Raw genomic sequence first — 26,322 nt, 5'->3', positions numbered from 1 at the left:
AGGATTATTCAGCCGTTCTAGATTTAAATATAAAGTTGATGTTGTACAAAAGGGATTTTTTTCATATCTACGGGGATTGTTCCTTCAAAACCACACTATTTTTATTGGCAGTTTATTATATATACGCGTTATTAAAAGAGTCTGCATTGCTTGAGAAGATAAGATGTAAGATTTATTGCTTACAAGATAAGGAAACAAGAAGGGTTTGTTTTTTCACCTAGTTTTGTAAACGTCGATAACTTACACATGAACTATTTTATTCCACTGGGATATAAAAAATTGATAATATTTCTTTTTGGTGATTCAGTTTATTTTTATTTATTTGGGTGCATATTTGATCAAAAGTTTCACAACTGGTCATAATAGACGCGGTCTGGTTTATTTTCATCATGAAACAATTCTTTCATAAAATTCGATTTTGTAATCAACTGAATTTTATTCCTACAAAACACGTAATATTAAATTAAAATAGAACCGCGATTATTATCCGTGCCTCGGTTATCCGTGAGTCCCTGTTATCCGCGGCGTCAAACATTTTCTATTGTTCCATACATATTATGACATGATTTTGCACTAAAAATCTTTTAAAATACAATTTCACTTGTACTGAAGTTTTGTTGACAGTGGACGTAATCAAACAGAAAAAAAAGTTAACACGCTTAATTTAAAACGACTTTAACGACCAAAATCGATTGCTCTCGCTGTACATTTTCGTGGCCGTTCATATTTCCAAAAATATTTTTTTATTTTGTTCAGCAACGGTGATATGGATGTATAGGGTGCAGCGGTTGAATACTTTTCGATTTTTTTCCCGCCTGTACGCTTGGCACCGACGCAAAAGAGTTTTAATTGTGTGAGAATGCGCCAAAGATGCACGTTGTATTATCGTAATATTGATTATCTTTATAATTATAGAAAATTAACAACTTGTCCTAGACATTCTCTTGAATATTTCGTGTGCTTCATCCGTAGATACAGATGAAGGTGTTGACGTGGAGTTGTTTGGGAGGTTGTTAAAAAATCGATTTTGTTTGTTGTCGTTATTGTCATGTGCAGCTTTCGAACTGGGACAAAATTAAACGAAGCTTGGGTACATACTGTACTTTTTATTGATTTTACTCTTGAAAGGAAACGAATTTGTTCTAAGAAACCAATTTAACTAGATCAACATCACTTTAATGGGTTTGTCAATAGACATTGTTATATTGGAAATTTTTAGCCCTGCGCTTATGGTACAATCTATCACTTGGCTTTTAACAGCGCTTGTACTTTCCATAATAATTATTAATTAAATTATAATGCGTATATGTAAAAAGGATTTCAAGCTGATGCCAAGCACCCTCCAAAAATAGAAAATTAATTATGTATATGTATAGATCAACACTATTGGAATGCTTACAGGTGCATCGAAAACGATTGCGTTAAGGAGCTTTACCGATCTGATATAAACTTTCAATTTGTGTTTACAAACAAAATAATATTCATAGCTGAGGTAGAAGGTTACGTAATTACGGTCCAATTATGTAAAATAAATATTTATTATCAAATCAACATTTTTGCGTTATCTTTTAATACTACATGATTTACGTCAAAAATGATACAATGCTGACATTACTCTGATAACTGGGGTTATGACATCATTTTTTATAATATCCCTGATTTGACACAAAGGAATCGAATTAAAACATCTGGAACGAATATGGATAAATGGCTTTTTAAATGCAAGCGCTTATTTAGAAGTGAAGTTTGCGTTGCTATTTTAAGGAAGTTTTGCTTTCAAAAATAAGTTTCAGTTACGGAATCTTCTCAAAAGTGTTTTTTCTGTTTTATTTCAATTTATTTATAAGTGGAGGAGATGCAATTGACTGAGGCCGCCGTAACGAGAATAGCGAATGTTTCATTCTGTAGGGAATCTATTTTCGAATCTTTGCCTTGGTCGTTTAAAATTACGACTGCTCAATGGTAATACAATTCGAATTATGCCGTGTGACCAACAAAGTGTTCTAATTAGAACCCTCTTCGTAATCGATAATGCTGTCGTGTCCATTTTGGTATAAAATTAAATCGACATTTATAATTAACCACTAAGCGCATTAAAATATCTTTCACAAGGTATGCCAATATTTTATTTTTAGACATGAATCTTCACTTTTTTCAGTTAATTAATATTCTTAATCATTTAAAAATTCGAATCATAATGTGGGTACTACTCTCTGTGGTCTTGTCGAATTATATAAAAATTAGGACGTAGACTAGTTCTTATTTTGATCTTTGTCTCGATGAATTAATCAGATGCATTGTTAAACATATATTATCTATAAATTTTAAATTTAAATGAGATAAGTTCCTTATTGGGCAATGATTGTTTTGAAATATGTAAAAATAAAAAATCATGTTTCGAGAATCCAGACAAAAATTTAATCGAGTTCAAAGCTTGACAAAAGCGTTGTCGTTGTCTTACTCCTTTCCAATAATGATGTTTTTTCTTTTTGGAAAACTTTGTTTTATCAACACTAAACTTTGAGAATGCTAATTCAATTTTTAAGGTATGAAGTACACAATTGATAATAATTTTACAAGTTTTTCGACATTTCTAACGCTAATCGTTCATTTTAACAATCCAGTATTCGATCGTCAAAACTTAAATAACCACACGTGAGAATATACGTAAACGTAAAAGTTATGCTTATGAATTACGATTTAGATTTACCGCTATGTTCAACGTTCAAGATACTTAAGCCTTGAATACTAACTGTCGTAAAATTTACGAGTTACTGATTTTTTTAAGTGTACGCTGCGTACAGGTTATTTTTAATCTTTATAAAGTATTTCTGAAGGTTCGATCAAATAGGTATTTTATATTTTTGTGCGTTTTGGTAAAGTTTGTGGTGCTTAGGATTTGTTACATCGTTGACAAAAAAGTGTACAATTATAATTAATGTATTTGACGATAATTAAGTAGGTTTAAGGACACAGTGCAGTTGTGGCTTTTTCTGTGTTTAGTATGAATGGCTGAATTCCACGTAACTGTTTCACACTCATTAGACCTTCAATGTAGAACGGTATTGAACTTGGTTGATTTTCATTTAAAAGTAGGAGCTAGTACTATGATATTTTACAGAAGGGATGTACATAACAAATAGTCGTTCTACATAAATAATTCGGCACATTTTGTTTCCATTAAGTGTTCAAGTAGATTATCATCTTTATAGTACATGAATTATGTCCGAGTCGGAACATTTTTTCGTGCTCGGGAATGCTTTTGTTTTCGAAATAAGCACGAGTAGCAGACGAGTGCCTTATTTCCGAACAACAACAAAAGCATGAATGAAAAATGAGCAAAACTTTACGGAAACTAATTCACTTGCACCTGGGAAATTCTACGAGAAAATCGCACTTCAACTACTTGGGAGATGTGTTTATTTTATTTAAATGTCGGACATGTAATATGTACTCAAGTTTTCGAGAGAGTGATTAAAAATATTTTGGCTTCTTAGGATGGTAAAACATTTCTGAACTTTTTTGTTGTTGCCCCGACAACCGTATCAAATTTTCTATGGGATGTTTACTGGAGGCGTGCGGTTTTTCTTCTAATTTTGACCACGCAAACGGACCAATCAGTGTTCTTCCCCGTTGAACGCCGATACCTGCTGCAATTTGCGTGTTGTAAATCGATCATCACCAGAGCAAGTAATGATTTGCACACCAATGGAAATATTGCACGGTTATCCGGTCTGGTTTTTACAAATTTAAATCAAGTAATTAGAGATGATCTCAACGGGGGCGATTTTTTAATCGGTTTGTCGTCATCCTGCGTCAGCATATTTGATTTTCTTGATAATTTTATGCTCGGGTAAATTATTCTTTTATCTGTTGACGCAGTACAAACAAGTCAAATCCCAGTGGTAATGCTGTAATATTAGTTTAATCATTTTTCTATTTTAGTAGGGGGATAAACATTTATCATTTATCTGATAATAAATAAATAATAAAGGAGCTAATATTTTGATTGTTTTTTTTTGGTGACTGACAGGTGACTCAAAATAATATGACAACCATAGTACAGTAGAAAATGATGTTTCGAAAAAAGGGGGGATAAATAAAAAGAAATCAATACGTGACATGAACGTTAGATAGGTAGTAAATTTAACGGCCATATAATTATATTGTTATTAAGTTAAGTATGTACATATTTAAAAAAATTAAATGTTTGATAGTTTTACATTTTTGTTGTCGATCTTGTTCTCGTGTGAATACAACCTGATTTACATTTTATCACATGATGATCTGTCAATCACAATTTCACAAACCTTGAAAATTTTAACCGGTTATGGAGACAGTTTCGAAGAGATAGATAGTCAACCGGCTAGTCCTAGTAGCTGTAAAAATGCCGCTCAACTGAAATTTTAATTTCTGAAATGTTTTAATGGAACAAAAAGAAAATATGAAATAAAAATGCAATTTCTGAAATGTTTTAATGGAACAAAAAGAAAAGATGAAATGAAAATGCAATTTCTGAAATGTTTTAATGAAACAAAAAGGTGAAATGAAAGTCGTATAAATTGTACGCGATGTTGTAGGAAGTTAGGGTGTGAAAATTAAATAAATGGGTTTGTAATAGTTATTTGTATCACAAGGCCAGAAACTGCACGTTTGCGAGCATGAGTACGGTTTGCTGTACGAGTCGCAGACGAGTATTGCAAGTACGAATGCTCGTAAAATAGTTTCTGGACGTTTGATACACACATTTTTTTGTGCCGACTTTTTCGGATTTTTGTAAAATAAAAGTTAAAGCACTTATTTTAATAATTGGTATTAGGGACTTTTTTTGTGTGGGCAACATTTAAACATTTGAAATGTAAAATCAACATCGTTCTTGTTTCCTGACATTTATTAAATTTAATTACATAATTTGTTTTTTTTTTGACATTTCCCTGAAACATTTGACACCAGCCCATATTCAAGAAGTGGCTCAAAACAATCAAAACACTTAAAACGTAATTTTAATTAATTAATTTTAGTTAAATATTGCTTCTTTGTAGTGTGTACATTATTGCAAATAGAAAAACATTTTTAACGAGCCATGCACGGAATTAACATTGACACTTGACAGAATTCTGATAACACATGCCAACCTAAACCGATGACAACTCAAAATCCCTACGTTTTGCCGAACTAAGCTGGCAACTACCGAATTCCGGCCGGCGGCACGAAAAAAAACAAATGTTTAAAATGTTAAGTAGAATAGGAAAGTTAAGTCTCATCAAAATATGCATTATCTGTCTTCATGCAATCTAGCAACCAAAGAATTCAGCCTTCTTATGCTGTTTCTGCATGGACCCATTCTGGTGGAACGTCGTACAGATGCACATTTCCATATACGTAATAAACTTTCGAAGATTTTCCTTTATCAAGTTACACTACTGTGCCGAGAATGTGTTCCGTTATCTTATCGGTTATTGGTTACAATATTTATTTCAACATGTAGATTCCAAAAATTTTGTTACAGAGTTCTTATTTTTCTAAACTGCTAATTACGTACGTTGAATTTTTTCCCGTAACAATAAACCTGGAGACGAATTGTTGATTAGGTAATTGTTCACTTTAACTACTTCTGGAATTTTCGCGTTTTTTCTGGCTAGACAGCCTCAGGACGTCCTCCTACATCGTTTCCCACCAGTCAAACCTTGTGCAAATGAAAATTTTCCTTACCCTTTAGTTATACTAAGACTTGGCGCGACCTTGAAACACAACAAGAGAGAAAAAAAAAAGGCATTTGCACAAGGTTTGAATGGTGGGACACGATCTAGGAGGACGCCCTGAGGCTGTCTAGCCAGAAAAAACGCGAAAATTCCAGAAGTAGTTAAAGTGAACAATTACCGTTGATTATTATTGGTGTGTATTTAACAAAGTGTACACACAGAAAAAAATACAAAATTGTTGCATTCCAGTTTTTTTAGGAAAATAAATTTCAAAGCGGACGGATTAACATTTTCCCTGTGTTTGAAGTACTATTGGTAGCACTGAATTTCGGGTCGACTTGAAATTTGACTGATACCTATAAGATGTGAAATAGGCTTTAGGTGCTAAACGTATTAATAACCTCATTTTAATATCTACTATTGTCACATATCATTGTGACAAATTGCAGTCATCAATCCTGAAAAGTTGCAAGTCCTTAGATGTGATTTTCTGAAAACTGAAGTCTTTTATTAAACTTTGGAAATCAATAATAACTAAAATGAAAAATAATTGTGTACAATTGTGACAGTTTATTTTGAAGTTCAGTCAAAATTAATTATTATGACATTTATGACAATAAAGCTTAGACTGCATTGGCTTTTTTGTTTTTTTTTTTTTTTTAAATGACAATAAATTGCTGCCCGAAATGCCATGCTCCCAATAGTACATACATATGTCTATTCGACCCGGAGAGTTGTCCAATATTTTCGTCAGCCATAATTATATGTATCGGGTGTTTTTTTTTTTTTAATTTCAGCTCGTAGTAGGCGTTGAAAAGTCGATTGTAAACGCACCACGCTGTAAAACGTAAGATTTAAACAGCTGATCCGTGATCCGTAACCTGTATAGTGCGTTCACAATCGACTTTTCAACGCCTACTATGAGGTGAAATTTTAACAACACCCGATATTTATTTATATTATGCCCTGGCGTACCAGGTCGCAAGCTTTTCGTTATTTACCTCTAAAAAGGTGGACACATTTTTATAAATCATGTTCACATTCTTTATTTGGATTTTGAAGCGAAACCGTATTTATCTACTTCCTTGTAAATTTATTTGCTTACCTTTGGTGTAACCCTCGTTTTTCTGAGAATTTTCATTTATACCGACCTTCTCTAATATAAACAGGCTCGGCCGACGTCGTAAATCTTACTTAAGCATTATTATACTTACATTTTTATTTGGGTCTGTTGCAAAAGTATTTAACTTCCATAAAATCTGTCCTCGTCTATTTTGTCAGCGAACCGGACGACAGATTTAGAAGTTGTAAGAAAGTTTTATGGGCAACACGAATTTCACGCCTTGTAGGTATCTACCTCCCCAATCAAACAATTAAAAGTCGGTGTTAATTAACCTGTAGCGTCGTGATAGAGGGTGTCGACGATGTAAAATGTATCGTATTGTTTTGTTTTTTAAGAAAATAACTTGTGTGACGTCGTTCCGGTGGTGAGCGGGTACGTGTGGGGCGGCTACTGTGTACGTACACGAAGTAGATAACCACCGCTATGTTACTTCGGTAAGAAGTAATTGCGTAACATTTGTGCATGTGCAATCGGACAAAGGACATTGCCTGTGTGGTAGATATCGTCGAGCCCCCCGTTATAACCTAGGCTTGCGCTTTGTGAAACGCCGAACTCTTCCGAACGCGTTGTCGTATGTTAGAGGTAGTCAGTGTAAGCTACTATGGCTCCTAGGTCCTGGGATGTTAGGAAGAAACGGATATTAATGTGTAGGTCCCCTCGTAGGCATTTCCTTCGGTCCGTCCCTGAATCAGCCGTGCGTTTTAGGGTAATTCCGTTCGTAGTAGGCTCGAAGGTTGGTTGGGACGGTGCAGTGCGGAACGAAGTGCGTATTTTTTTTTAGTTTCTTTTCTATCATTTTCCAAACGTGGTGTTTTGATACCGCGCCGATCAAGTGCAATTGTTGTTTGTGTCTTTGTGCATCTCTTCTTTCCATCACATGCATCCGTGGAATTGTTTTTACTTGACACAGGAGCCTACTAGATAGTTTATATTTAAAGGAAAAAGTTGGAATGGTGAGTTCGGTGGCATGTTCTTGATGATGTCTATGGTTATGTCGGCCCAGCTATATTGTCCTTTGTTTTCAATTTCGGATGTCACTTGTTATTTAATGCAACTATGATGTCCGGATGTTTGGGTAGTGAAAACATCCGCCATGTTGCTTATGACATATCTCACGTCATTCCTAACGTTGCGCTTCCGCAATATCATGACGTCATGTTATTAAATACCTGTGTTGATATGATGAGCTTGGCCGACACAGTTACTTTATCACGTAGGTAGGACCCAAACGTTTTCTTTTATTGCTTTCGGTTGAAGAGTGTATTGTCAATCGATGCTGTACTTGGCCAGATGTCATCTAAAGGGTTATATTTTTTATTCGGAAGCAACCCTTTTTGTAGCCTCCCTTCCGAAAAAATATTTACATAATGGGTAGGGGGAGAGGGTTTCGATCCCGGTGGCTACGTGAGATTTTGTACGTAGTGCAGTCTGCCACCTATAGGGGGATCGTTTATTAAATAGTATCAGTGGGAGAGACGGAGTCTGGGTGAATAAACCCAGCCGTCGAATTAGACTCGCCATGGCCAGTATTGATTTGGTGTAGACCATACGGATGCTATGGTCGATTCTGCAGAAAAAAAATTACCAACCCGCGTATTTATCCAGGAGATCTCGCGATCTCGGGCCCAACGTGGTCAACTCTGATCTATTGTTGCACCCAACCAACATACCTGACCTGCTTTTGCGATTGTGAAAGAGTCATGCACTTTGTGTTTGTTGATGACTATGTCGAGTCCTGTGGCAATTCTAGGTGTCGGTTTTGCGGCAGGTCGGGCATTTGTTTTGCGTATGGTTTGCTTTCTTTATTTTTGGTGGTCGTGGTCTGACCAAACTGCATCGTCCGTCTATAACCTTGATTCATCGCGTCAATGACCGAGAGTTCTACCTGTCCAAACATACCCAACCGACCGTACGATCCTACGATCTGTACGATCAGACGATCACTATTCGTACAGCGTAGTCGCTCTAGCACTCTTTGTTAGACAGGACATCTTTGGCAGGTCGGTGCATTGTTTGTGAAGACGATCACCTGCGCAGCTGTTCCAACAGCTGGCTTTCGTCCATCTGCTTCCGCACATGTTGATATTATCTAACAACTTGACTATTGAACATTTTTATAATTCATGCCCCAAGACCTGCATTTTGCGAAGACTACACACAGGTAGTCTTACAGTGATTCCTCCCGGTAACTCTATTTGGAAACACGTACCACGTGTTAGACCGTGGACCGGTGGTAAACGACCACGAGGAAACCGTGTCTGATCGTATTCTCTTTTTCCGAGAATTTTTAGAATATCTATTATTAAAGGCTTTTGAGGTCATGAAACGCAAATGTTTCTGATAAATAATATCTACTCGACCCGGACAGACGTGTAAAATCTTAACACGCAACCGAAATAGATCACAACTCTTGCTCATTTTTGTAAAACTATTGTCCACTGATTGGCAGTCATTATGACAAAGACATAATTACGAATCTTAATTTATTAGTTCTCTCCCTCTCTCCACACTGATTCTCATTTAATTGTTTTTTGCCCCTCTACTTAGAAAGAATGTTACAAATTTTGAAAGCAAAATTTTGAAAATTGTTTAAATGAAGACTTATTTACCTTTCGCAATTCTTAGGACAAATCTTCAGAATTTTTTCAAATATACACAACTGAAATTTTCTTAAATGATCTTAAATATGTACGAATAATGTAAAAACTTTCGACATTCCACGATAATCTCACAGGTTTTTCACTAAAAAATAAATATTTTCCATCAATCGTATTTTTGAGCGGTACTTGTATTAACAACCAAAAAAAGATATATGTATTTGTTTCCATTAGACGATTAATTATTTTTAAATCATAAAGTGGGTATTTTGGGGTCGTTATTTGTTTGCTTTATAAAGAATTTAATTATTTTTTCTTTAATGTATCAAAAAACTGAAGTATTCAACTTAAATTTCAAAACTGCGGACTCAAAACTGCCAATTTATAAATAATTAGGTTGTCATCTGTAATAAATAATTGTTTTATTGTATTACCAGTGTGTTCTAAATTACCATGGATACACATTTTCTACAATTCACATTCCTCAAAGTGAACAGTTATGAATCAATACATGCTCTTCTACTTTTTCTTTAAAATAAGACAGAATTAGTTAGTTGTGTTTGGTTCAACCAAATATGTTACCAAGTTGAATAATAATTCAAAACTTGACAAATTGATACATAACGGGTGTTTTTAAGTTGGCGTTGAAGAGTCGATTGTGAACGTATCACCGCATTACAACTCTGATCAGCTGTTTAAATTTAACTTCACTTTTGCGTGTTTTTAATATGCAGTTTATAAAATCAGTCTTTTTTAAGGCGAGTGATTGATCAGCTGTTTAATTCTAACCTCACTTTTTGCGTTGTTTGTGTTTTCAATGTGAAGTTTGAAAAATCAGTGCTTTTAAGACGAGTGGTTCATTCACAATCGACTCTTCAACGCCAACTTCGACGCCAAATTTAAAAAAAACCGACCCTTGATATGTATACATTTAAAAATAATTTATTCTATCAAACCTTGGTGTTTATGAAGTTATACCAAAAACATAAAAATTGATTTAAATGTATATGAATCTTTTAAAGATCTTTGCAAATACCTAAACCGTGAGATCGTATTTTTTTTAACTAATTCAGAATTATGCATTGTGAAATAATTTCTTAAATCAGGATACAATTGTAAACACGGATATCAAAGAAATTGTGTATATGTTACGTGTAGAAACTTGTGGAAAAACATGAAATATGTATTTTACTTTTATTCAAATCGAGAACTGTTTTCATTATCAGAACCAATAAAGTCCACTTTTATTCTTTCACTGTCCGACAGTTTAACAGAAGGTGATGCTGGCTGCAGTCGACGAGGATCTTCTCGATTGTATTCCAATTTAGTGGAATGGACCGATCGTTTTCTGTGCGATTATAGCCTCTGACCTTGAAAGTGTTTTCTTTCTTGACGGTTGCTTTTCGACTCTTAAGTCCTGATGAAATATGTAATTTTTTCCGAAACCATCAAACCGAAAAATATTGTATTCCTCCAGGTTTGCAATATTACAATATTATTTTACACATTTCTAGAAATGTGTAAAATCTATGCAAGGTTTTTCAATTTTTGCTGCCAAGTAATACGGTTATCACTGGCAATTGATAGAGCTGTCTGTAATCGGAGAACTTTTACAAACGGGAACATTTAAGTTTCATTTTCGAATCAATATTTTACTTTCTAGTCGAACTAAATAGATGAACAGCTGCAGCAGGTGTAAAATACGGCATTTATAGTTGGGTTGTTTACTATTTAGGTGGTGGCGAAAACATTCAAGGCCACTATGTACAGCAAATTGTGAATAACCAACTAAAAACTATAAATAAAGAATATCCAAATTTGTGTTGCATTATAATTATCTTGTCATTTCTTACGATCATAAGTCAGAGAATACATAAATTATTTTTACATTTCAAAGAGAAATTTGCTGCCCTGAAGGCACTTGTTTAAAAATAGCGATATACATATTTATGTATTATTTAAAAGAGTAGTTCTATTTTTTGTGTTCGTTTGAAAACCGAGTCGTTTTTGTATAGTTTTGACTGATAAAGTCATTCTGATTTGTATACGTTACACTTTAAAATGCGTCTAGCACATTACCATTTAAAGTTTTGAAGTCAAAATTTGCATAGCATTTGGTCAAGCAGGTAAACTAAATCATTGTTTTTGTCGAAACGTCCGAGCGACAGACCTGTTATCAGGAGAATTTAATTATGACGATTACTATTATTAGAATTTAAATGAATTTTTATCGCAACGTAGTGTAAATTGTCTTATCTTAGGCGCAATTAGCGTAGTAAAATATTTTTGTGCGATGTCGTGTCCCATTATTTTATCAGATAAGAAGCGTACTGTATTTATTTGTATTTTCGTAATACATATAATGTTTTAACGTTTAAATTTGTTAAAAATAGAATCGTGAGAGCTATGTCCCTCATTTAGTTGACTAATTGAACCACGTCACCGCAACTATCACAGAATTAATCGATTGCGTAACTGTTGTACTTCCACTACACTCGAATTTTCACGCCGTAAAATATTTTATCCAGTTATCATCGTCAACGGCCTCGAACTGGTCTTTTCAATTTATCTAATTTAACTAAGATTATAGTTTCGTCTATGAATACGAAATGTTCTTTCTATTGATTTTTACACGTGCGATTTTTTTGTGATCACGTGTGAGGTGTGCGCGCAACTTTTATTTTTGAACTGAACCGAGTACATAATAGTTTTCGGTGTGTTCAGGTTGGTAAATATTGATTATAAAGATACAGAAAAGCTGATACGTTTTTCGGTAAGATGCGTGGTTTAAACGAACCGAATAGTACGGTTTTAGATTTATCGATACGACTAAATTAAATGCAGTTTACTTCATTGAAAAAGAAAATCTGTTGAAATTTTCGAAGTTAGATACTGTTTTATCTGGTTTTTCAATTTTATCATTACTCAAATTATTTTTCATATAGTTCATCAGTTTACATTAATTGCTGCACCGGGAAGCTAAAGGGTTGATCCGGTGTAAGCTGAAATAATTCTACAATTTTTTACACACCTGATTTAATTTCCCCTAATTTAAATCGACTAAAGTGTATTGTTCAGAATTTAAAAGCACGTAACGGTTTTATTAAGTGTTTTTTCTTTTGTTCCAGGGCGGTAAAAGCATTTCAACAACTACTATATGTATGTCCAAGTTTCCAAAGAGCTAACGAAGTCCATTTACGTCTTGGGTTGATGTTTAAAGCAACTCAGGAATACGAGTCTGCCCTTAAACATTTACAACTAGCTCTAGTCGACAACAGTCCCTCTACTACGCCGAAAAGTATCAGTAAGTGGATCTATCCGTTGTTTCATTAATTGTTGGCTTTAATTTGCAAAATGCGGCGAGCCTAATCGGTATGCAGGAAGTACGATTGTTCCAAAATGTTATAGTGCCTCTTTTAAAAATTTGTCGAACATGAAACTACTTCTAGTGCATGGGGACAATTAGGATGACATAACAAATCAATTAATTAATTAATTTACACTGTACATACTCTTCCCAAATGGGCCATAATACTCGTACATAGATTTAATGAAGACATTTTCATTTATAAAGTGTAGCGTTTAAAATAAAATCAATCATTTATGACAATTAACTGTTATAAGTTTGGAAGAGGTACTAATAGATCTCGAAAGATCTTTACTTTTCGACAACTGGATTTTCTATTTTTTTTTCGTGTTCGTTTACCGAGATACATAACATGAAAAGTGGTATATAACTAAATACATAAAATTTTCAGGTTATATACCTACCTAATTTGACATCTGTCAAAGATAACCTCAAAATTTATAATTAATCAATGTTTTTTAAGACTGCCCAAACGAAGACGAAAAATGTTATTCAACATTCGTGCGCTGTCAGTTTTCAGGTATTCCGCCTGTTTTGCATCACTCGGCTAACGCTTCGTGCTTCAAACTTCGGCCTCATACTTGAAAAGTGATCTGACAGTGCTACTCATATGAAAATAACTATTGCATATTTCAGCACAAGTACAGTTATTTTTCAGTTAATACAGTGTGTAACCAGTCTTAGCTTTTATTATTGCAAGTTTTGTTTTAATTACGCGTTTATTCAATATAGTTTTACCTACTCACCCATTCAACGAAACGTTTGTTAATTAAGTTACAGAATTTTGTTTTATGTCCACTGTTAGGAAGCAGCTTCAAGGGATTTTACAACAGACTACTGTAAACAGAAAACGCTAATCGGGTAGTATAACTGAAACATTATGTTGTTCAAAATTGATTTTCCTCCACCAGGGACAGAAAATGTTAAAACTTAACACATTTGTGTTAATAATGTTAATCCAATTAGAACAATTAAATTGAATCGGGTGAGTTTTTTCATGGAGTAGATTTTAAAATAATTCTGTTGGAAGCACAAGTAAGATGTCTTGGTCTTCAAATAGCACTTCTAAAATTTATGAGCATCTAAAACATGCGTTCTGCTTTGTTTCAACTGGATTGCGTGTCGACCAGAAATCAGCAAGAATGTTAATTTTTTAATAAGACAAATTTCTAAATATATTTTACTAATTTTCATGCTCAGTTATGAGTGAATTCGTTGCGTTTTCATTTTATATGTATGAGTTTTTTCATGTAATGTAGGTACACACATGTAACCGATGCGTGCTAGTAAAGGTGGTGCATTTAAAAAGGAAAACAAAGATCGTATCATTTCCGGTTAAAGCGGGAGCTATTATTAACATCTACTTTTACCATGTGGAAATGTTGGAGCGTGTCATAACCTATTATTCTGTAATTGTTCATCGGCGTTATTCGATTCTGATTTTAATAAAAAATTAGGTTAAAACGAGCGATATAAAAATTATCGATAATTTTCATTGATTTTGTAAGTTTTTGGTTATAACACACAAGAGGCAAACAAATCTGGAGTAACTAACGTGTGTCGAAATCTTGAACAATTTTTTTGTGATTTACCTACCTGAGTAGGCACCGTGGCAGGTATAAACTTCTTTCAAAAGCAGTCCTTTCTGTTGTTGCCTTTATTCCAGAAAGGTTCATATTGTTGGACGAAGAACAGCAAAAATTCGTTTCTTTTGTGAAACGAAAAGTACTATATGACTTGGCTAAGCTACCATTAAAAATTGTGAAGTACGTTGCAGCTTTCTAATAATAACATGAGTTGTATGGAGAAAACATTTTTAAATCCATCCTACAAGTAAATTTCTGAACTAAATAACAGGTGGCAACGTATCCTTGTCTCAACCACACTGTTTACGTGTAAGAACGTATAATTTGTAAACACAATAAGAATTCTCCATCAAAATAAGTCGTGTCTATCTTACTTGTAATTTGTACATTTTTAATTACAGTCACCACCTGGTATTTAATTGAGAACAGTAATTTATAAATGTACATATACAAAATTCATTTGTAAATTTCTTTGAAACTGTTTAAGTGGTCTCACTATAAAGGCAAGATATTAATTAATAAAATAAAAAGACAACACATTAATTTAACATGAAAATTTTGTATGTACGATTAATTTATCATTTTTATTCAAGATGGCAAAAAATTACTTAATTTTTTCTGAAAACCGGAAGTCGCAAATTTCGCGTTGAATTTAGTATATAACTCATCTATTTTTCCCAGGAACTTTTAAATTATTTTTTTAATGAGTGTTTTTGAATTTTGTATTAGTCACAGCCTCAGTTATATTCCAATTTTTTCGACGGACATTCATCATCGCATAATGTTCAAGGAAATCTTTGAAAGTACCTACATAATTATTACATTTTCAAATATGTATTAACAAGCAGTACTCGTACCTTTCTCAAAAGTACTTTTCGAAACTAATAAATTTTGAAACAATAAAAAAAAATCGATTTTAACATAACCTTTGTTGTTAGAAGCGACGCCGGCAAGATTCTTAAAAAAATATCTCACAGAAGTACTGCCGCAGCGGCATTACCTTCACGTGTTAATTAGTTAGGTACACACCACCCCGAACTGGCATTCAATGAATTATGTTTACTCAGTATACAATGATCGTAACGATCTTTAAAAACTGGTTTTCCATTCGGTTACGTAATTAGTGTATTTGGATCTATTCCGTTTTATTGGAATTATTCAACATTTTGGTGTGTTAATCGTAAGGTAACTAAAGTAAAGATTGTGTAAATTTCTTTGTCGTTAGGTTGTTAATAAGATGACTAAACTATTAGATAAGCAGAATGAGTATTCGAGATCTGAGCAATTGCTAAACTGACCTATGACAATAGCAAACGTGTAGTCTTAGATTTAGCCTTGACACACTTCCTTGTTGCATAGTTTTACCAAGTCGAACAAAGTATTCCGCAACGTGGCATGAAATTCAAACTTCACGGTCAAAACACACAATTTTATGCAAGTGTTCTCGTGCAAGTACGAATTTAAATTGTTGAAAAATTAAAATGTCAAATGTATTTGATTTATTGAAATTGTTGGAACTGGTGGATAATAGGAAGAGATTTTCGGAGATGCGGGAGAGAATGCCTGTAAAGTATTTAAGTGTCTGTTCCGCAAAGATTTATTGCGATATTGTTCGAAATATTTTGTACATTTTGGTTAAGAAGTTTTCACATGCGCCTCGTATGATTTTTCGAACGGAAAAGCGCACGTATAGATAAAGTATACTATACCGGGTTTCGAAAAAGTTCGCAGACAGCTGTGGATTAAGCATATTGAGAGCCTTCTGGAATCATGGAGGAAGCTCCGTAACAATTTAAATTGTTTACGATACGATTTTCAGAATTCATTCGTTGATGTTTATGTTATATACAAGCTTATGTATTATACAGGCATTACGTGTATTGCAAACTGCAAACACTCCTGCATATTTCTGCATAAAAATAATAAAATTTGAGGCAAGAAATGTAATTGTTTTGACAAAAGTATTGTTGGCTTGCTAATGAATGTTCTGTCGAATTGAACAGTATTCAGTAAAAATGTGTCTTTATATTTTTCAATATGCAGATACATATTACATACATATATATGTAGTTATTTTCATACGAATAGCGCTCTCAAATTACGAGGCCGAAATTTGAAGCACGAGGCGGTAGCCGACTGTTCCAAATAGGCCGAATACCTGAAAACTGACACCGCACGAATATTGAATAATGTTTTTCGTATTCGTTTGGACAAAGTCGTAAAAAAATCTTTTATTTAACACATTTTAACAGTTAATACATACATGTATGTTAGAATGCCAAAAAAAACAAAACGTCCTGTGCAATTTACTTACATTTTGGAGTGACGATATACTACCAATAAAAGCAATTTTTCCATTAAAATCAATTTAATTCAAAAACTATCAAACATTATACGCCATTAGCCACATTCTGATGCAAAATATAAGCATGAAAATTTTTTAAAAAACAATTTTTTATGAATATCTGCTCATATTTTTTTCTTTATACCGCCCGAAAGTAAATTTTTCGACAAATCAGATCTGTACATTTGATAAATTCTTCTCAATTCTTAAGGGTCGTTTTACCACCGACGGTAAAAGATGAACCACCTGTATGTATTTTATCGTTCTTTCAGAAATTAATCACACTTTTTTTGTTTCAGTAAAATTTCATATTGCTCACTTATTTGAGGTACAAGGAAAAGTTAAGGGAGCCAAAGATCGATATGAATTGCTCCTACGTGATAAATCAATTACTCAATCTCTTCGTGCTGATATTTTCAGACAGCTAGGTAATTATCATATTTTTAACACTAACATTTTTTTTTAATACGTAATGCGGAATGTTAACGAAACACCTTTCGATGTTTATCAAAAACTCAACGTTAAAGAACTCGTCTGTCTGTCTCAAGTTAGAAAAAAATGAATGTTGAGTTTGTTTTTTTTTTTTCAAGTCCCGGTAAAAATCAGAAATGCCACAATATAACAGGTTGTGGGAACAAATTTAACAAAATATTAAATTTTTGCAATAAAGAAACTCTTGAGATTATTCTTGTATGTTAGAAACTACAGTCGCAATTGAACGTACATTGTTATGGTAGAAATAACGTCGAAATGTGTTTCGACTTGTTGTAATTTAATTATGTTAAGCGTAATCTAACTTCGCTTCAAAACAACATAAGTTAAGAAGCAACTTTGAATATTACTTGTTATTTTTCGTACTAACACATAAATTGTATGTTCAAGTCAAGATTACAACAAGAAATATTATTTTTGTTTTTTCCTTTGTCGTTTTGCCTAGTAATTACTAACTGTTCTAATTGATTTGTTCGAATCGAAGGGGCTAACATTTATTTTATTTAAATGGAGTGTCGTTTGTTTTTTTAATATAAGTTCGTCGTCGTGGCTTTTTAAAGGTCTTTTAATTTTTGTAAATTAGTGGTGTTGTTGATTGAATTAATTTAGTGAGTAATGCAATTTTCGTGTTAATTAGACTGATAAAATCAATTATGACTAACATAGACAACCAACAGCATGCTTTGTAAAATGTCGATAATGCAACGTGTACCTGAGAGGTTTCTATAATTATGATTATAGTCGGTTAATTAGCCGCGAGTCGTTTCGATAAAGACGAAGTGTTGACAACGTATCTGTTAATGTAAAGAAGTAGGTCGTGGTTTTTTTGATTGGATTTTTTAGAAGAACGTTTGTATATTATGGGAACTTAAGTAACTTTTTGGTAGGCGTTTGTTATTTTATCAGCATGACGTCAGCGACACTAATACAATTATTTGATGTGACTAATACACGGTTATTTTGTGATTAAATTTAGCAATCATCAACCAAACAAAAAATCCGCTTGTATATTTTTGGTTTATTCCGTGGGTTCCTCCAATGTAAAACCGTGGTTTTAGGTTGGTTATATCACTGTCATGATTCACTGGGAGATAAAAATCAGAGGATACCCCTAGCTATCCATTGTCTACAGAGAGCACATGACGCAGACCAATACTCTGGTCAAACTCTCTACCTCCTTGGCAGATGCTACGCTAGTATAGGAAAAGTCCACGATGCTTTTATCGCTTACAGAAATTCTGTTGAAAAATCCGAAGGAAATGCGGATACCTGGTGCTCTATAGGGTAAAATATTGCCGTCGAAGTTCATTGTCTTGTGATCGTGTGTGGTTTCTTTTTTTAGAGTACTTTACCAACAACAGAGTCAGCCTATGGATGCTCTGCAAGCATATATCTGTGCAGTTCAACTAGATAAATGTCACTCAGCTGCTTGGGCTAATTTGGGAATATTATATGAAAGTTGTGGACAAGCTCGAGATGCTTATGCTTGTTATTTAAATTCGAATAGAGGACTCTCCAACAGAAGTTCCACTGAGGATTCGTTTCTTCCGTCGAAACTGCCACGTTTAAGTCTGTCATCGGTGGGAATGAACCCACATCTTTCACAAAGAATTAGCTTTCTTCAATCGAACTTAGCAAACGCACCAATGCCTAGCGTTACAAGCCAGTAAGTTTGATCAAAATTATTTCACTGTTTCCTATACGTTCAAGTTATTATGACAAAATCCGTTTACACCTATTTGACTGAGGTGTTTTATTGTTGTACATAAATCATCGTTATTCTTGAATAAACGATTTTGTGTCGTATATTCAAATACCGCAACACCGCAAGGTATGGGTTATCGTAGAGGTTTTTCGATTGTAATCGAAAAAGGAATAAAATTATTTCCAGACGGAGTCGTTGGTGTCATGCATTGTTTTGTTTTTTCTCACTACTCTTGTTCATGTCGTACAAAACAAAAAATATTTGGATTTACCACTTTCTCAACACGAAATCTATTATTTTTGATCTTTTAATTTTTTTACAAATCCCGTAACAATGGTTTTTCATTTGAAATGGAACCTGCAGTATCGTGTTAATGCTTTGCAAACAAAATTTTATTTTTAACATTCAGCTAATTAATACAAAATTTATATTATGGTGCATTTTGTTTGCCACTTCTCATGTCATCATTTTGGTTTGACTACTGAGTTAAGTACAAAAGTGCAGAAAATTTCTCAGGTGAACTGTTTTTGTAACGGTGGAGACAGTGTTAAGTGAAAAAAATGATTACCAAATAAAAACAGAATTGTTAATGTGATTTTGTTGGACATATGAGCGTCAATAAGTAATTATTTGTACTGTAAATTAATTGAATCGGTCATTTTATAAACATCGCCAATATCGAACTGACATAATGCTCATAAACAGATTGGTATATTGATACGTCTCCACAAAAGCGCAAAAAATTTGAAAACTGAAAAATAGCGATATTCGATAAATTTGTGACATCATGATGTTTCTAAAAAGACCAATTCGATCGTAACGTAATTTGGGTTAACGTTGTTAACAGCTACAAAAATACGTGATTGTAAAATGTACATATAAAGTATCTTTGAAATAAGAAATGAATAAAAATTGCAGCGTTTTTATTTACTCCAAATTGAAAACTTTTTTGCAAACTTTTTGCTCATTTGTGCGATTACTTATATTGGACGTTCGTAAGTATTAACAGATTTCCCACTATCATTTGTAATAGTGCGATAATCTTCGTTTTACATCAGACGACTGACTTTTTTAATGAACCCAATTTATAAATAAACTGAGGGGTATATACATACTAAATTATACATTTGCATGTTAACCTTGAAAACTACAGAAATAATTGTTATTCAAAATGATCCTATTGAAATGAAACACCTGCAATATGTTTTAAACAGATGACAAAATTTATATTTTTGTACGCAAATCCATCCAATTTAGATTTTTTTATTTTTTTTCTTAGTTATAGTCTTATATTTTTCGAGAAATGTAGTAATTAAGTAATTTTTTTATTAATTTTACCAATTAATAAATCAATTAAAATTCAGAAATAGTTTGATTTCAGACTTGACCATTTACAAGTGATTACCACCAACCTTGGACATTTGTAGTTATTTTATATTCTAAATTTCATACCTTATTGGTTTCAAACATGAACTAGAAGGTTTATAAAACTATTTATTTCAGAAGATTCCATATTAATGGTCTGTCAAATCGAATCAGGACTTTCTTTTCTTTGCACTACATATAATATATTTTTTTAATTTTGGAAACCTTCATATTCGCAAATACTAAAATACAGAAGCTATGACAGTCTCCTATGACAGTAAATGACCATTTTGAAAATCTTTAGAGATTTCTTAATATAATTATCAAAAAATCCAAGGTATCTCTTCAAACTTAAAAATACATTAATGTTGATTCCTTTGTTAAAACTGACACAAATCATGTTTAAAAATAGTATATTAAAGAACGAGTTTTATAAGGGTTGATTTGGCGCACGAGTCCCAAGTGTAGAAAACGAGCCGTAGGGGAGTTTTCTATGGGACGAGTGCGCCAATGCCCTTATAAAACGAGTTTTTTGTTATTTTTTAGAATTTGCACCCTTGTTTTAATTTTTAAATAAAAAAAATTAAAATTTCAACTACTGCAACAGATGTTAAAAAGTAGAGTTTGAACATTAATATTGGAAATTTTTTGGTGTAAATGACAATAATACACTGAAATATTGATAAAAACTTTCTTAGAGATCTATTAAACTACGAGTGCTTTAATAGATAGCCATAAACGACTCCAAATTGAATACAATAATAGACCTATTAGAGACGCAAATTCTAGAAATGCATTTTTGAATATTTTTTTTACATTTAATGTTTTAGTTACACTTCAATTTTCATTTTTCCGAATTGTTGTTATTCAAATGACTCCTAAATAAACGAAATTTTCGATAAAATGTAACGATAACCTATAAGGAATGTAAATGTCCAGGACTGTAATGCAATTCTGAATTATGCAATGTATTCGATGATTATACTTTGAGGTCGATGATATGGTATATTGTCTGTACCAGTTACCGTCGTTTCACAGAGTTCGATCAAATTTCATCTGTTGTAGTTCCAATTGATGGTGCAACATGGATTGACCCAAACAAAACATTTAAAATGTTGCAGTTATTGTTATTTATTCCAGTTGCACGAATACACAATTGCATTTTTGTTTTATAATTGTCTTTTCAAAGTTCAAGCCAAAGTGTTGCTCGGTACTTACGATCAGTCTGTAAAATGTGAAAATGATTATCTAATTAAAAAAAAAAAAAAAATTAAAAACGGTGACACCAAACAAAGCGGTAACATTCGTACATGTATTATTATATTTGGGATTGTTGTATAAATAATGAATTGAACGTTAAATTCGTAAATATTAATTTACCAAGATTGAAAGTAAATTACGTATAAATTTTATGTAGTTTTCTTATCAGTCATTGTTTTGTTTTTGGACACTTGTGGTGTCTCGTTTGACGAAATGTACAAAGTGAAAATCCGATTTTAGACGAAGACAACTCCTTTCTATAGAAGAAGCGTGGAATCTTCCCATATCAGCAGAAATGTCGTCGCGACAGCAGCAGCAAAACACCTCTCAGCAAACGAAAAATAATTCTCAAACGTATCAGAAAAATTTTAGCCAAGGATCCACACCCCAAGGTCCGCCGCCTCCGTATCCGTCACCTGGAGGGGGAGCAGCGAAACAATTCAAAACTGAAACAGTCGAGCAAAAAACCACACCCCAACCACCGCCACCACCACCACCACAACAGCCTCATTCGTACACCCTCTCCCATCACCAGTTGCACATGTTGAATTATTTACAACAGAACATCAACAACTTATCACCGGCGCAAGAAGTTAGTTTTATCGGTTATCGATAAATATCATTTTTGGCGTGATACGATGCTTGATTTCAGAATATGCGTTTACAGCTTCAACATCAACACCGCCAGATGCAACAGCAGCAACAGTTGAGGCATCAACGGCAAGGTGGCGCTGTTACACCGGCGCGTCAAGGATCAACCCCTCCTGCATATAATGGAAATAATCATTTCCAAGGACAATCACCGCAAGATGTAACGTCTCCATTAAATGCAGCCAAGACTCTTTCTCCAACTAATGGGGATAAACTAGTCCAGCCTTCACCAAATGTGATTCCGAGTTGTGCACGAGACATTACGATGCCAGTTTCTGGACAACATTCCGCCGATATGGACGTAAGCGAAGAGGAGTTGAAGGACTTCCTTTCCCAGAAGGATCTGGCGACAACTCTAGCTGAAAATTTACTCAAACATTTTGGATCGGACGCGATAGATATCAAGGAAGAACCAGATCAAAGTGGTGAGTGATATTTTGTTTTCTTACATTATAAGAATTTTTGTGGTGGTGACACCTGTTTTAAGTCAGGTTTTAATTTTAAAGCGGCTTATAAAATTTGAACAGGATTTAGTTTAGTAAGTTTTTACAATTTCTGGTTAAAAATGTATGTGGTAACGTATTTTAATCACATACTAATAGATATTTTATAGGCTTCTAGAAATACAATCCACACAATGAAATTTTAAACAAGAGTATTATGTACTTCATTCTTATGGCAGTGTTTTCTCTAACTTGAAATAACTTCATTATCTTCATGTTGTTATCTAAATGGTTTTTTATTTCAAATAGCCTATTTCCTATTTGTAATTTCATTGCGCTTCATTATAAATAAGAAGGTATAATTGATCGGCACTATCGTTTTAAACTTATTATATTCGTTGTTGTAGAAAATATCTTATCTTCTGGGCCATTTTCACCATCAAATTTAGATTCGTCTGGTACAAAACAAGAAATCGATAGTAAAAAAAGGATCAAGTCTCCAACACACGATAGTATTCTAACTATTAAATCAGAACCTCCGTGGGAAGTCGACTCTATGCATTCGGTGGAAAAACGTCCAGAAATTGAATATTCAATAGACATGGATGCCAAAACAATTCTTAGACTTTGCAAGTAAGTTTTTTGTATATTTTTACTTAAGTCATAACTATCGAGAAAACACGTGTGTGACGTTCTAGTGTGGACAAACTTGTAACTAATTTAGATCCATAAAATGTAGTGATCTTGCAAAATGTGTACTAATGTAATTCGAAATAAAACTGAAATCATTTATTTAAAAATTATAGTTTTGTTGTATCTATTTTGTTAGTTAGTTGATTTTAAAAATATTAATACAAGGTATATTAAAAGAAACTAACCATAAACTAATTTTTTAATTTAAATAATAATTAAGTAGTAAGTCACATACACAGTTAATAATTTATTAGTCTAACAACTAAAAATATAAATAGACGCAAAACACCCACATGAGACAGTTGGTTAAATTTTAAGAACAAAAGACACGACAAAATTCATGAAGTAAGTTAAAATTGTCGTTACACGACGAATTCAAATATTCTTTCAAGGTAGGTATTAATTAACGTTATAGATTTAGATCTGTTTCTATTTACGTACAAAGTGAGATTTCCGCTAAACCGTAACAACAAAATTGCCTAAAAATTATTACAATCTGCAGAAATCTGCAGTTACGTGGTAGTTGTTCAAAAGATGACATAATGTGCACTTTTTCCTGTTGTTTGTTTAGGTTTTTTTTTTATATTTTAATCGTTCAAAAAAGTAAAATTTATCGGGATTTTTATCACGAATATTTCTCTTTACCTTTTAACTTTAAAAATTATTTTGAAACGAAGCGTTTTACTGTTTTATGTTTGCAATAACAATAAATAGGTAACAGTATTTGAACGCATTTTTAACCATTTCAATATTTACCCGAGCATACTCGGCCATCAAACAAATTTTATTAACCTCAATGACGCAATGTTCTATTTCTAACCATAATTGGAGAAATATTGATTTTCTTTATCTGTATTTTGGAAAAAATCCGACAGAATTGTGTATTTCGCAAAGTATAAAGTTGATTTTTGTCCTTGAAGAATGACATCTTGTGACAACAATCGACAACTTGGATGAATTAATATTTATTTAAAACTACAACTTGCCCCGAAAACAGTTTTGCAGTTATATTCTAATGATTTCGTAATAATAAACACTTTCGTTGTTAAAAAATGAGTTATTTGAGCGGACTGCTATCGCGCTTAATGTTTTTTAGGTTTCAAAACATTTGATCTTCGATACAAGTTCAGAATTTTTTGTAACTTACGTCCGATTGTACAAATCACTTTGACATTTGTATTTCTAAGAAGACTGCAGTATTTATCTGTTGCATGTTGGAATACTTATAAACAGAAATACAGGCTGTCCCAAAATTGGCGTACAAACTACTTACTACCTTATCGAGGATGTTTAAATGTACATGAAAAAATATGGAAAAAATGTTTCTGACAAAAAAATTGTAATACAATGTAAACAGAGATATATATTCGTACATCATTTTACCTTGCAATGTTACCGTAGTGGATTTAAAATATTTTTTTCGATTTCCAAAGCTTCTAAATTCTCTATTATGCAGGACTAGATAATGGTAGTGAGTGATCTTGTATTTTGTGATAATATGTACGATTAGACGTAGCTGTCATGACAATTTCATACATATATTTCAAAACAATTGACCTGTTCAGTGCCACTTTCAAAGACCGTCAAATCAACAAATAAGGCCCATTGAATGTTTTTTACATTTTTCTGGCGTTTACGGTAATCTCTTCTACACCGTAGTGCACCGTTAGTACGCCATTTTTGGGACACCTGTATATCTCGCAAATAAAAATAATTTTCAGAATTTTATCACCGTATCATAAAACATCATTGACAGTATTCAATCTGTAATGTTGTCAACGTTTACAATAAAGTCCTTCACGTTTTGGATACCGTTATGTAGTATGTGTAGAACGTCATTTTTCGTTATCGTTACAGTGAAATAGTATTTAATTACAAACCATTGTTTGTCATTTTGAACAGAGTAGATATGCATTTATTATAATATTTCAGAACTTGTATATTTAAAGTATTTTAATAAAAATATACTGGGAGGCCAGTGACAGAACTATCCATTTTCTAAAAAAAATAAAACTTCAATTGTTTTTAGATAACTGTTCATTCAGATATGTTTATCTGGTTGGCCGACATCATCACCAGAATTTGAAATATTTGTGTCCAGAAATGTTTCCACTCAAAGGAACATACGTATATCCACGTTTCGTTATGTCTATAAAAATACGAAAATTAAAGTGTTTTTTTTTTTGTACAGTGCAACCGACAATGTTTAATAAAAAAATAATCGCCATTGAAATAAATAATAGATATCTAGTTTTTTAAATCCTGAAAATATGAAACTTTGTATAGTCGGGACAGATAAAAAAATGTAATTTATTCACTTTCAAAATTTGATACCATATGGTAACACTAAAAATAAGTTTTATTTTTAATTAGGGTATGTCATTCTTGAATTAGATTTGTTTTTTAACTATTTTCAATTTTAAACAAACAAGGAAATTGAAATAATTTTCAGAATTTTGTCACCGCTCATAAAAAGAACACCTTCACGCTTTTTAATTCGATTATACAGGGTGTTATCGAGGTGCACGTAATAATTTAATCACCAAAAGAACTCTTTAAAATAAACATTTTTTGCATATTGATCTTTTCTTAATCGAATATTTTTTTTTACATTTTTCTAACCCCTAAATTGACATTTCGCTCATGGGATAATCATCAATTGAAACGAAAGAGTGAGTGAAAATGTTTTTGGGTGATAAAAACTTTACAGTTTTTTAAAGAAAGAACGACCGCTGTTCTAATATTAACAGTTTTTACTGTTTTTCATTTGAGTATTTATCGAGTAATTTTTTTCCTGCTTCGTTATCAATGGATGAGCGGGTATGAATTTTTTAGGGTTTAAATTATATTTAGTTTTAACTCAGTTTTGAAGAATTTGCGAATAAAATGATATTTTTTTTTTTTAATTTTAACGAGTCCTGTTGGTGGTTAAATTTATTACGTGGACTTTCATCCCGGTGTAGTCCATGTACAGAACGTTATTTTTCCTTATCT

General features: G+C 32.8%; 1 protein-coding gene and 1 long non-coding RNA gene across 5 annotated transcripts in view; one reads left to right on the top strand and one right to left on the bottom strand.

The window, feature by feature from the left end:
• Window positions 1-26,322, bottom strand: part of LOC138139765 (uncharacterized) — a 51,274-nt gene that overhangs the window by 11,675 nt on the left and 13,277 nt on the right. The window lies entirely within an intron of this gene.
• The window catches only part of Utx (Utx histone demethylase), a 38,615-nt gene that overhangs the window by 6,923 nt on the left and 5,370 nt on the right, over window positions 1-26,322 (top strand). Inside the window, exons 1-8 of one of the 4 annotated variants that reach the window (XM_069060195.1) lie at window positions 7,491-7,778; window positions 12,551-12,726; window positions 17,019-17,147; window positions 18,270-18,495; window positions 18,554-18,877; window positions 21,782-22,133; window positions 22,194-22,617; window positions 23,043-23,268. In XM_069060195.1, the coding sequence (XP_068916296.1) occupies window positions 12,633-12,726; window positions 17,019-17,147; window positions 18,270-18,495; window positions 18,554-18,877; window positions 21,782-22,133; window positions 22,194-22,617; window positions 23,043-23,268 (1,775 nt within the window). In that variant the 5' untranslated portion in view covers window positions 7,491-7,778; window positions 12,551-12,632. Of the gene's footprint in view, window positions 1-7,490; window positions 7,779-11,971; window positions 12,147-12,550; window positions 12,727-17,018; window positions 17,148-18,269; window positions 18,496-18,553; window positions 18,878-21,781; window positions 22,134-22,193; window positions 22,618-23,042; window positions 23,269-26,322 lie in introns of those variants that run through there. The other 3 variants (XM_069060196.1, XM_069060194.1, XM_069060193.1) reach the window with 3 other exon arrangements.

The sequence above is a fragment of the Tenebrio molitor genome, chromosome X (genome assembly GCF_963966145.1).
Source record: "Tenebrio molitor chromosome X, icTenMoli1.1, whole genome shotgun sequence".
Taxonomy (NCBI): domain Eukaryota; kingdom Metazoa; phylum Arthropoda; class Insecta; order Coleoptera; family Tenebrionidae; genus Tenebrio; species Tenebrio molitor.
Note: the sequence above shows the minus strand (reverse complement) of the source record. Positions and strands in the feature narration are given on the sequence as shown.